The following is a 12,439-nucleotide window of genomic DNA, read 5'->3' on the forward strand; positions in this document are numbered from 1 at the left end:
GTTTAAGCCCATAATAGCCAGCTATACCGGGCAAAGCTTTAACGGCATGAATATCTCGAGAGACGGACACGGAGAGAGAGAATCAGGGAAAGAGTACCATTTCCTATTATTATACTAAGGCGTTGTTTCCCGCCAATTTGCAAGTTTCGCCGGTGTATTTCCCGGTGAAATACTCCCGCGCTATCCCTCTACTCTACATAATAATAGGCTTCTTCTCTCATCAATCACACTCTCTCTCACTCTCTTCGCCGGCTGTTTCACTTTCCTTCTCCCTCTCTCTCTCTCTTTCCCTCTCCAATCTCTTCCGCTTTTTTTTTTTCACTCTCCGATGGCTCCATCTCGCCGTCAGATCAGTGGAAGATCTCCGTTGGTGAACCAGCAGCGTCAAATCACCTCCTTCTTTGGGAAATCTGCTTCATCTTCTCCTTCTCCGTCTCCGTCACCAGCTCCATCTCTTTCCAATAAAAAAACCCCCAAATCTAACAACCCTAACCCTAATTCTCCGTCACCGTCTCCGCCTAAAAAAACCCCCAAATTGAACCCTAATCCCGATCCTCCTGCTCGTAGTCCCACCCCTGGTCCTGCGACTCCTTCTCCTGTACAGTCCAAGTTTAAGAAGCCTTTGCTCGTCATCGGACAGACTCCTTCGCCTCCTCAATCGGCGGAAATCACGTACGGGGACGAGGTGGTGGGAAAGCAGGTTAGGGTTTTCTGGCCGTTGGATAAGAAATGGTATGATGGGAGCGTGACTTTTTATGATAAGGGTGAGGGTAAGCATGTAGTCGAGTATGAAGATGGGGAAGAAGAGTCTTTGGATTTAAGGAAGGAGAAGATTGAGTGGGTTGTTGGGGAGAAATTAGGAGATAGGTTTAAGCGATTGAGACGAGGCGCTTCGGCTTTGAGAAAAGTTGTCACGGATGATGATGATGATGATGATGTGGAGATGGGCGATGTGGAAGAAGAGAAAGAAAATAAAAGTGATGGTGATGATTCTAGCGATGAAGACTGGGGGAAGAACGTGGGGAAAGAGGTATGCGAGAGTGAAGAAGATGATGATGTGGAATTGGTTGATGAGAATGAGATGGATGAAGAAGCGCTCTTGGAAGAGAAAGATGAAGAAACTCCCAAGGTTAATAGAGTTTCCAAAATTGACTCTAGAAAGCGGAAGAGTAGTGAAGTAACGAAATCAGGCAGTGAGAAGAAAAGCAGGACTGATAAAGACACTATTTTGAAAGGTTTTAAGGCTTCTGTTGTGGAGCCTCCGAAGAAGATTGTAGAAGGTAAACCTAAGAGTCTCTTGTTGTTACATATCATGCTTGTTTTTGCAATTTTTGGTTTGTGATGTCTTTTGCTCTGACTATGGTTTTTCAGATAGTATTTGTTGTTGGTTGCTAAATATTCTTTGTGTCTTAATGCAGCTGATAAGGTAGTCAAGGGTTTGGACGATAACATATTGGATGGAGATGCTCTGGCTAGATTTGGTGCTCGTGAATCTGAGAAATTCCGCTTCCTGGGAGTGTAAGTCTTTCACAAATTTGTTTCCATCTTAGAGGTCATTTGCTACGGTGGCTAAGAGTAGATAATTTAGAGAATTTAAAATGTACACATAAGGGTACCTCGTCTCTTTAAGCAATATTTTTTCCTACTTGCAGTAACATCTCTAATTTTCTTTTTAACTTCATGATGTACTATTATGCTGCATGATTCCTATTTTAGCTAAGTTTTGACGTGTTTGTTCTTGAAAATTATTTCTGTTGAACAGGGACCGAAGAGATGCTAAAAGGAGACGCCCTACCGATGAAAATTATGATCCGAGGACACTCTACCTTCCTCCTGATTTTGTGAAAAAGTTGACTGGAGGCCAGGTAAGAAAGAGCACATGTAAATCGGGTTCAGGATATTTGGTGAAGCTAATCAACTTTCACTTATTTGATTTTATGGCCTTATTTCAGAGACAATGGTGGGAGTTTAAATCAAAGCATATGGACAAAGTTGTATTCTTCAAGGTAAATCAATAATTACTTCTTTAGTAAAACTTATTAATTGATGGGAGATTCTCGGATAAATGGTATTCTTTTGTGACAAGCAGATGGGTAAATTCTATGAGCTTTTTGAGATGGATGCACATGTAGGAGCCAAGGAACTGGATATCCAGTACATGAAGGTAACTCGTTGTACTCATAACTAGTTGACGCATTTGAGAATACATCTTTTTAAACTGTCCAAAAACCCAAAGATTTGACATCAGATCATGCTAAAAAGGTTATTTTCATTGGTGTTACATTACAAATTTATCATGTTTCTAATGTTTCTCTATTTGCAAGTATCTGACATATGCCTTTGTTTTGTAGGGAGAACAACCTCACTGTGGATTTCCGGAGAAGAATTTCTCTGTAAACATCGAAAAACTAGTTAGAAAGGTTTGTGTCCAGAATTATAGCTACTCCAGTTCAAGCATTATCTATTTCTTGTTACGAGTGGAGAAATTACATTCATGGGCAGAAGTTGTACTTTGGGTTAGAAAGAAATTTGATTGGATTGAATTGAATTGAATGGAACAGGGCTATCGCGTTTTAGTAGTGGAGCAAACAGAAACACCTGATCAGCTGGACCAACGCCGAAAAGAGAAAGGTTCCAAGGATAAAGTATGTTCAACTATGAATCTAATTTAGTAGGCATCATCATTTTCAAGTCAATTAATTTGTTTGCTCTTGAAACTAAAATTTGTTCACCTTGGCTGATGCCAGTTTAAAATTTATGATAGGGAGGACTCCTAGTGACACTAATCCTGTTTTTGTAGGTTGTGAAGCGTGAAATATGTGCAGTTGTTACAAAAGGCACGCTGACAGATGGGGAGATGCTATCAACTAATCCGGATGCATCTTATCTAATGGCATTGACTGAAGGAGGAGAAAGTTTAAATGATCAGAAAGCAGACCACAATTTTGGTGTCTGTTTGGTTGATGTTGCGACAAAGAAGATAATGCTGGGTCAGGTGAGTTCTAGTCGTTGGATTTTGGTGCCTGGTTGCACTTAGCATACGTAACATTTCTCGAATTATAACTCTCTTAGGAACTTTCTTGGTGGATTTTTTTTTCTACTTTTCTATTCTTATTGATGGCATTTTTTTCCGTTCCTACCAGTTCAAGGATGATCAAGATTGCAGTGCATTATCTTGCCTGCTATCTGAGATAAGGCCGGTTGAAATTATTAAACCAGCTAAGGTGTTGAGTTCTGCAACCGAGAGAACAATAGTTAGACAAACCAGAAATCCCTTAGTAAATAATCTGGTCCCACTTTCTGAATTCTGGGATGCAGAGAAGACCATGCATGAAGTTGGAATTTTCTACAAGCGAATCAGTTGTCAACCGTCTTCTGCTTATTCTAGCGAGGAAAAGATTCTAGGTGATGGTTCAAGCTTCCTTCCAAAAATGCTGACTGAATTAGCAACTGAAGATAAGAATGGCAGCCTGGCACTCTCTGCTCTTGGTGGTGCCATTTACTACCTGCGACAAGCATTCTTGGATGAGAGTCTGCTTAGATTTGCCAAGTTTGAATCCCTGCCTTACTGTGATTTCAGCAACGTTTATGAGAAACAGCACATGGTTCTTGATGCTGCTGCTCTCGAAAACCTTGAGATATTTGAAAACAGTAGAAATGGAGGCTATTCGGGGTAAAGTTTTCTCAATCTTACTATGTTTTATTAAATGATTGATGTGATCTTANCGACAAAGAAGATAATGCTGGGTCAGGTGAGTTCTAGTCGTTGGATTTTGGTGCCTGGTTGCACTTAGCATACGTAACGTTTCTCGAATTATAACTCTCTTAGGAACTTTCTTGGTGGATTTTTTTTTCTACTTTTCTATTCTTATTGATGGCATTTTTTTCCGTTCCTACCAGTTCAAGGATGATCAAGATTGCAGTGCATTATCTTGCCTGCTATCTGAGATAAGGCCGGTTGAAATTATTAAACCAGCTAAGGTGTTGAGTTCTGCAACCGAGAGAACAATAGTTAGACAAACCAGAAATCCCTTAGTAAATAATCTGGTCCCACTTTCTGAATTCTGGGATGCAGAGAAGACCATGCATGAAGTTGGAATTTTCTACAAGCGAATCAGTTGTCAACCGTCTTCTGCTTATTCTAGCGAGGAAAAGATTCTAGGTGATGGTTCAAGCTTCCTTCCAAAAATGCTGACTGAATTAGCAACTGAAGATAAGAATGGCAGCCTGGCACTCTCTGCTCTTGGTGGTGCCATTTACTACCTGCGACAAGCATTCTTGGATGAGAGTCTGCTTAGATTTGCCAAGTTTGAATCCCTGCCTTACTGTGATTTCAGCAACGTTTATGAGAAACAGCACATGGTTCTTGATGCTGCTGCTCTCGAAAACCTTGAGATATTTGAAAACAGTAGAAATGGAGGCTATTCGGGGTAAAGTTTTTTCTCAATCTTACTATGTTTTATTAAATGATTGATGTGATCTTAACCTAAGAATGTTTTCTTTTGAAGAACGCTGTATGCTCAACTGAATCAATGCGTCACTGCATCTGGGAAACGGTTACTAAAAGCATGGCTGGCAAGACCTTTATATAATACGGAAATGATCAAGGAACGACAAGATGCTGTAGCAATTCTGCGGGTGAGTCTTCTAACAAGCAATAGAATACGTTTCTCTGTTTCTCAACTAGAAAATAACTTGTCAACTTGGTTTCCCATTTGATCCATTTTCATTTCTATTTTTTAATTCATGAATCTCTCCAAAACTACACTATTTCCCCCATTTCTGTTCAAGATTATGTTTTGTCACCGTTTAACTGGCTAAGATGATGCTTTCAACTAATTATGAAGCTTACTCTGCTTCTTCATTTACACTATCCATCTGACAACTCTATGTGTTATGGTATTGTCCCTACCTTCAGGGTGAAAATCTTCCGTACTCACTGGAATTCCGGAAGGCGTTGTCCAGACTTCCAGACATGGAACGGTTGATTGCACGTATTTTTTCTAGCATGTAAGGGATTAGCTGGACTGAGGACATGTTAATTCTTACACTATATGTTTATACCAAAGATTTACTAAACATATTTTTTAAAAACTCTACGTGGTGTAATAGTGAAGCTAGTGGGAGAAACGGAGATAAAGTGGTGTTATATGAAGATACGGCAAAGAAGCTGGTACAAGAATTCATATCAACTCTACGTGGTTGTGAAACAATGGCAGAAGCATGCTCTTCTCTCCGTGCTATTTTGAAGCATGATAAATCCAGGCGTCTGCTTACTTTATTAACTCCTGGTACATCAATTTGCTGCCTATCCAGAGTTTCATTTAATAACTCCTGGCAAATCGCAGAGCATCTAATATCATTTCTATGTCAGGTCAAAGTCTTCCGAATATATCATCCTCCATTAAGTATTTCAAGGATGCTTTTGACTGGGTAGAAGCTCACAATTCTGGGCGTGTAATACCCCATGAAGGAGCTGATGAAGAGTATGATTGTGCCTGCAAAACAGTAGAAGAATTTGAGTCCAGTTTGAAAAAACATCTGAAAGAGCAACGGAAATTACTTGGAGATGCATCAGTGAGAATTACTTCACTTTTTGATTTCCTTAAATGGCTAATCAACCGAGGGTTTTCTAATCAGAGCTTTGGTGATATTTTGTCTTCTTATCCAGATAAATTATGTTACAGTTGGAAAGGACGAATACCTCTTGGAAGTTCCTGAAATTTTAAGTGGGAGTGTTCCTAATGATTATGAGTTATGCTCATCGAAAAAGGTAAAAACTGTACAATTCTAAAGAAATTGGCATTTCACTTTCATACTCAACAAGTCGATATGATGGTTTTAGTTGAGTATTTCTGCCTCGTGTTTCATGATTGTGCCCTCACTGTTAGGAGGATATGTAGTCTTCTCGTAAATGCGGATATATTTACTATATAGACCCTGAAATTTAAACATGAGATTTTCTTGTTGTTTACTCTCTTTCAGGGTGTTTTCCGATATTGGACTCCTACCATCAAGAAATTATTAAAAGAGCTATCACAAGCAAATTCTGAAAAAGAATCGGCTCTAAAGAGCATTTCACAGAGATTAATTGGACGTTTCTGCGAGCATCAAGAAAAATGGAGACAATTGGTTTCTACAACAGCTGGTATGGACAAGTTCATGCTTTATAAGTTTTTGTATTAAGAAATTGTCAGCATCTTCCTGGAGAATATGTATATTTCGTATTGAGTTCCTGTTAACTGTCACCCAGCTAGCTTTGTGGGTCATCGCTTGTGCCCTTTTCGTTGTGAACATTAGTCAAACTAGTTAGAATTGGATTTGATTCCACACTTTATAACCTCAGTTAGAAGTAGGCATGCAGACGAAAATGAATCTTAGGCAGAGGTATGGTTCACTTACATCTTATTGGCATGATGGGTGGAAGATAGTCTTATAGAATTAGGCATGCATTCTATAAAACAATGCATTGTTGACGTTTATGTGGATACATTGTTGACATGGATTCATTCTATTGCAGAGCTGGACGTGTTGATTAGCCTCGCTTTTGCAAGTGATTCTTATGAAGGAGTAAGATGCCGCCCAGTAGTATCAGGTTCTACATCTGATGATGTTCCACACTTATCTGCCACTGGTCTAGGGCATCCAGTTCTAAGGGGTGATTCGTTAGGCAGAGGTTCTTTTGTACCAAATAATGTAAAAATAGGTGGTGCTGAGAAAGCCAGTTTCATCCTCCTCACAGGCCCTAATATGGGTGGAAAATCCACCCTTCTTCGCCAAGTTTGCTTGGCTGTAATCTTGGCTCAGGTAAGCTATCATTTTAAAAAATTTGAAGGCAATGGACCTTGACCCATTTATATGTTGATAAAAGAGACTCAAGCAATGATGTTCTTTTCACAGATTGGAGCAGATGTCCCAGCAGAAACCTTTGAGGTTTCGCCTGTTGACAGAATATGTGTGCGGATGGGTGCAAAAGATCATATCATGGCAGGACAGAGCACGTTTTTAACAGAACTTTCAGAAACCGCGGTGATGTTGGTAAGTAATGTTAATATTGTTTTGTCAAATTGATTACATGAAGCTTTCTAAGATTAATGTGGAACTTATCACCGTTGTTACCTTTTTGAGTGTTGGTCACATGCTTTTGTTAAACTATGTGAAATAACAACAAACACATTGATAGAAAGTTATAATATAATAATATGCAGACATCAGCAACCCGAAACTCGCTGGTGGTGCTAGATGAGCTTGGACGAGGAACAGCCACCTCGGATGGACAAGCCATTGCGTATGTTGAATCATTTATTGCGTATCTTGTTGTTGGGACTTACTGTTATCGTTCAGTTCATTTGAAATATTTTAACTATTTACAGGGAATCCGTACTTGAGCACTTCATAGACAAGGTGCAGTGTAGAGGATTATTCTCTACTCATTATCATCGTCTCTCTGTAGATTATCAAACCAATCCAAAGGTATTGTGAAAAGTGTCTGCTTCAGTTTCTGAGTTTGAAAGACTTGAGACTATCAGTCATCTGGTTGTGTGTGCATTCGAAAACTTCTCAAAAACCGTTCCATCGTCATATTGTTTGTTGGATAGGTCTCACTTTGCCATATGGCATGTCAAGTAGGAGAAGGAAGTGGTGGAGTTGAAGAAGTTACGTTTCTCTATAGATTGACACCGGGTGCATGTCCTAAAAGCTATGGAGTCAACGTTGCTCGGTTAGCTGGTAAAAAAATCGAATTCCCTTGCCTCAAGCTTTCCTTTTCTTCTCACTTAAACAGAAGCATTCACTCATCATACTTTTATTGGTTTAATCTCCATAGGTCTTCCAGATAACGTACTTCAGAGAGCCGTGATAAAATCCAAAGAATTTGAGGCCTTGTACGGTAGAAAACATGGACAAACTGATGGTGAATTGGCAGCTATGATAAAGCAGATCATCAGTAGTGTTGCATCAACTGATAACTCAACTTCAATGGACTCATTGTCTAAGCTATACTCCATGGCCAACACATTTCTCCAGTTAACCAGCTAATTTAACAGCTCTGTACCTTTCTGGTTTGTCATTCTTCTTATAACGCATTAACCAATGTTGATCCATGAGCTTCCCTTGTGTCAAAATCTAAGTCAGTCGGAAATTTGAACTCCGGGTAGACTCAGTCTTGAGGTGTGGTTTTGAAGCCTTTTGTGAAGTTTTGGGTTTTCCACAGACTGTTGCATAGTAGGATCGGTTAATTTTTGTGAATAGAAGTATTCTCTGATTTTGTTTCATCTTCTTTTTTTTTTTTTTTTGACAACAAGAAAATAAGATTGGCTCAGTGGAGTCAATGTGATGGTACATCGTTAACAAAAGTGGCTAGATGCGGAACAGTGAGTGTAGAAAATAGTAAAAAAGTAAGTGAAAGTGACGATTGTCAAATAATAACAAACTCTTATTTAATTTTCTTTTGTTTTATAGCTAAGTTGATGATATTTTTTGAAATTTTTTTGATTAAACTGTAAAGAAAATTGATATGGAAAATATTCAGACGCGAAGGCGAATTGATAAAAACATGACTTTCTTATGTAAATTTACGGTTTTTTTTTTTAATTATACTTTGTAAATTTGTAATGACCATAAGCATCGAATAGATGCATTTCGTAAAAGAAAAAAAAAAAGAAAAATTAGAAAGAAAGAAGAAAAAAATGCGTTAAGTTGGTTAAATAGCGGGTTTAAGCCAAATGTTGTTGTTGCTCTTCATCATCATCTTCATCATCTTCTTCTTCTTCCAAGTTATAGTCGTCGTCAGACTCAGAGCTCAACGTATCTTCTTCATCAGATTCCTATTTTCAAAAGTCAAACGTCACCAAAAAGTCAAAAACAAAATAGAGAGCAAAGTTGAATATTTCACATTTGGCATTAAATGGTATGTATGTATAGCGGATTTTGGACTTTGTTATAAAATCGAAGTCAAAGTTCCTTTAGAAAGATTTTTTTTCCCATGAACATGATCACAAGTCACAACAAAATCCTCAAAACGTGGTACCTACATACTATTAATTCGTACTCTCGCATGCGTGAATCGTAATATTCACACCTCACATGCATTTTATTTGGAATATATATATGGTCAGGTCAAACATGCTAATAATATATTTCTATATTTTTTGTTACGTAGTTGTATAATATAGGAGTTTTGCGAAATTAAAATAAATTCGGTAACTTACATGATGTTGAAGACGGCGAAGAGCTTTTTGAATAGCTGCGATTGTTCGAATTATTATGAACATTGGCAATAGTATCCCAATGGCCTTTAATGTTAGTACCTGTAAAATATTTCATATATATTTTAAAATATGTACATGCAAAGCAAAATACTGAATTCTGAATGATTAGTTGTTTAGAAGGAAGAGTATTTTTACCGTAAATACTGTGAATGGATACTCTTCGGTTCCATATATCACATCGAATGTATGTTTCATCAGCAAAAGAACTGAAAGCTACAAAAAAAAAAAAAATTGTATTACATTATTTATTTATGTTCATCGTTCTAATATTCTACCCGAATATAAAAAAAAAAACTCAAGTTACCCAATTTTTGTTTATGTAAAACAATACAAATGGATGGTAGTATAATGAGATGTAAACTAACCCTGATTAGGTAAAGGGTAAGAAATTATTTTGGTAGGAGTTGTGGTCTTAGGTGAGACAAGGTTTTGTATAATGTGTAAATAAGGGCTAAAAACTCAAATTCTTGGCCAACCACCAACTTACCCAACCTATGTCCTTTTTTTTTTTTTTTTTTGCAACAACATTCCAACCATTCTTACCCCAATTTCGCAATGAACTCAAAAAAAAAAGAGAGAAAAAAATGGTAAAAGCTATGGAGGAGAAAAAGCATAATAATACTTCATACATAAATGGTAAAAAGACGGACTATGATGATGAAAAAATAGTGACAAAGATATATATAACGGTAACATGTACATATCATTTAAAAAAAACAAGTTAAAAGAGTTCTTTCTTTTTTTCATGGTGGGGAAAAAGAAACATTATAATATCCCACACACAAACAACAACTTACAACAAAAATATTCACATTTATAGGCTTTGCCACATAACTACGAAATAGATTTGGCCAAAACAAAAAAGAAAAAGCTATGAAACAGTAAGTAGTGGTTGCCATATCTATTTCAGAGCTCCTTAAACTATGGACTTTCCCCCCAATGTCTCATCATTTGTTTTTAACTAATTTTTATTATTATATTCATATATCACTAATCACTTTCTATATCCAAACTAAAAATGATCAAAGGAGAAAGAAAAGAAGAACTTACAGTAAAAGTTAATGATCTGCAAAAGGAAGCTCCTCTATCAGCAACAGAACCACACTGAGACAAATCGGATTCAGCTATAGACACTAATCTTCTTCTTCTTCGTCGTCCATTTACTCTGTTCCATTAAAACAAAACTAGCAAATTTTTAAATTGTTACTATAAATTATTTGTAGAATATGAGTAATAAACTATTTGCAAGCTATCTATCTCTAAACGCGTAAGCAAGGAAAGAATCAAGAAACCACGTCAATAGGGTCAATTATTTTTGCATAATTCAATCTATTTTTATTTTATTTTTAAAATGCCTTCTTCTTGAGTCTTTACAAAATAATTAAATCTAATTACCTGATTGTGACTTCTTCTTCTTCTTCTTCAATCAATTTAGATTGTTTTGAAACTGCTGTGTATCCATCTCTATACACCTGCATGGTTTCTTGATATTCTTAATTTGCACTACTCGTTATATCTAAAAGAGCCTAATTATCATATGGTTTTCCAACTTTTTATATTTTATAATATAATTCACTGAATGAAGGAAGAAAAAAAAAGAGCCGCAAGTCCACAAGTGATTGCGACAATCAAATTATTATCCTTAATTTATTCATTATCGGCATAAAAATAATTTGACGACAAAAAGAAACAATGAAGAAACAGTGACGCACTAAACAAATTCAAGAAACTAAAGAATTTGGAGACAAAACAAAATATTTATATATATTTTTTTAATTATCTGAATACAGCGAAGCGCACATCACAAAAACTTTTTTTTTCGAATTCAAGAAGCCAAAAAAAAAAAAAAAATGATAATCAAGAAGCTAAAAAAATTATACCTGAAGACAGATTTCACAAGTTGTGTTTCCTTTCTCATCACACCAACGTTGTATGCAGCTTCTGTGTGCGAACTGATTTGATCAATTCACCAAAACCCATCAATTTCGAANAAAAAAAAAAAAAAAAAAAAAAAAGTAAAAAGTAGTGAAATGAATTGTATACCTTAACGGAGCCTGAACAAGCACAAGGAACTTCGAAAAAACTTTCTTCTTCTTCTTCATGACAGATTCTGCAACGTGTGATTCTCAGTTTATTTGAATTCGTCTTCTCGTCGTCGTCTATGAACAAAACCACATCTCCCATCATCTTTCTCTCTTTCTTACTGATCCTTAATTTGTATTCTTTTGAAACTTTTCTTCGTCGCTCTGTTTTTTTTTTTTGGCAGAGAGAAAGAGAGAGTCTGAAACCTTTATTATATACACAGCTTTTCCTATCAAATAGTATACGAATTTCCGATTTTACCCCTTACTAAGTCTCTTTTATTCAAATTCTAATAAAATCAAATTTCTTCTTTTAACGTTCTAATTATTCCAATAAAATCAGATTTCCTGTTAACATGTTGTGTTTTTTTTTGTTTTCTTCTAATTACAGAAATTATATAAAATAAATAAGACGGATCAATGATTTAACCCGCGATATGCAGAGGAGTTTGATGTCAAACTAAATGAATACATAATATTGAAATTTCATTCAAATACATTGCAAAAAACAGTAAATGAATCTTTGACCAACAAAAAATGGGAAAGAATCATCAATTCAACAACATTTGACTCCCAGTTAACATTGTTTTACTAGTTTTTTTTTCAGATCATTTTTAAAGATAGAGACTTTGAATTCTCTTATATTTGGAGTTCATATTATAGATTCATATATGTTGAGAAATCAAAAAATATTCATGATATTTTGCATGAAACAAAGCAGGATTTAAATACTACTTGACATATTAATATTGCATGGCAGCTTTTGTCGTGTTTCAAGACCTTTATTTGTTTGTTTAAGAACTTATTATTGGAAGAAATTAGAAATATTTATTGGGGTTTACAGCAATGTGATATTGTGATTGAAAAAAAAAACATTAAAAAAAAAAGAGTTGATAAAACAAAACGCGGTTAAGTAAATAAGAGCTGGAAGAATGATTAATTCAATTTCGAATTTAAGAGTTGAGGGAAAAAGAGATTTGTCAACTATGATGAGATCACACAAGTCAACATAAACCTCGACTTTTCTCATCTAGTATGTCTATATGTAAAATAATAAGATTACTCTAGTTACGTACTTGTATATCTTTT

The 12,439-nt window shown here is 36.1% G+C and overlaps 2 protein-coding genes across 2 annotated transcripts; one reads left to right on the forward strand and one right to left on the reverse strand.

Moving 5' to 3' along the window:
* On the forward strand, positions 94-8,271 carry LOC104713659 (DNA mismatch repair protein MSH6-like). The gene is made up of 21 exons (XM_010430833.2): positions 94-1,280; positions 1,419-1,518; positions 1,763-1,865; positions 1,953-2,006; positions 2,090-2,164; positions 2,352-2,420; positions 2,562-2,645; positions 2,801-2,995; positions 3,144-3,673; positions 4,509-4,638; positions 4,919-5,010; positions 5,113-5,291; positions 5,375-5,577; positions 5,672-5,773; positions 5,986-6,148; positions 6,521-6,807; positions 6,901-7,038; positions 7,209-7,288; positions 7,374-7,473; positions 7,599-7,728; positions 7,826-8,271. The coding sequence occupies exons 1-21, from the start codon at positions 329-331 to the stop codon at positions 8,035-8,037; spliced, it is 3,978 nt and encodes a 1,325-aa protein (XP_010429135.1). The 5' UTR covers positions 94-328; the 3' UTR covers positions 8,038-8,271.
* On the reverse strand, positions 8,544-11,524 carry LOC104713668. Its single transcript, XM_010430845.1, has 7 exons — positions 11,313-11,524; positions 11,150-11,221; positions 10,665-10,741; positions 10,320-10,434; positions 9,405-9,482; positions 9,210-9,308; positions 8,544-8,825 (listed from the first exon to the last, which is right to left on the reverse strand). The coding sequence occupies exons 1-7, from the start codon at positions 11,454-11,456 to the stop codon at positions 8,715-8,717; spliced, it is 696 nt and encodes a 231-aa protein (XP_010429147.1). The 5' UTR covers positions 11,457-11,524; the 3' UTR covers positions 8,544-8,714.

Source organism: Camelina sativa, chromosome 2 (genome assembly GCF_000633955.1).
Source record: "Camelina sativa cultivar DH55 chromosome 2, Cs, whole genome shotgun sequence".
Classification (NCBI taxonomy): domain Eukaryota; kingdom Viridiplantae; phylum Streptophyta; class Magnoliopsida; order Brassicales; family Brassicaceae; genus Camelina; species Camelina sativa.

Coding starts and splice junctions, on each gene's coding strand:
- LOC104713659 (XM_010430833.2), top strand. CDS start 329: ATGGCTCCATCTCGCCGTCAGATCAGTGGAAGATCTCCGTTGGTGAAC. Junction 3,674..4,508: donor AGAAATGGAGGCTATTCGGG/GTAAAGTTTTCT, acceptor TTTCTTTTGAAG/AACGCTGTATGCTCAACTGA. Junction 4,639..4,918: donor ATGCTGTAGCAATTCTGCGG/GTGAGTCTTCTA, acceptor CCCTACCTTCAG/GGTGAAAATCTTCCGTACTC.
- LOC104713668 (XM_010430845.1), bottom strand. CDS start 11,456: ATGATGGGAGATGTGGTTTTGTTCATAGACGACGACGAGAAGACGAAT. Junction 10,435..10,664: donor GAAGAAGAAGTCACAATCAG/GTAATTAGATTT, acceptor TTAATGGAACAG/AGTAAATGGACGACGAAGAA. Junction 9,309..9,404: donor ATCCATTCACAGTATTTACG/GTAAAAATACTC, acceptor AATATTTTACAG/GTACTAACATTAAAGGCCAT.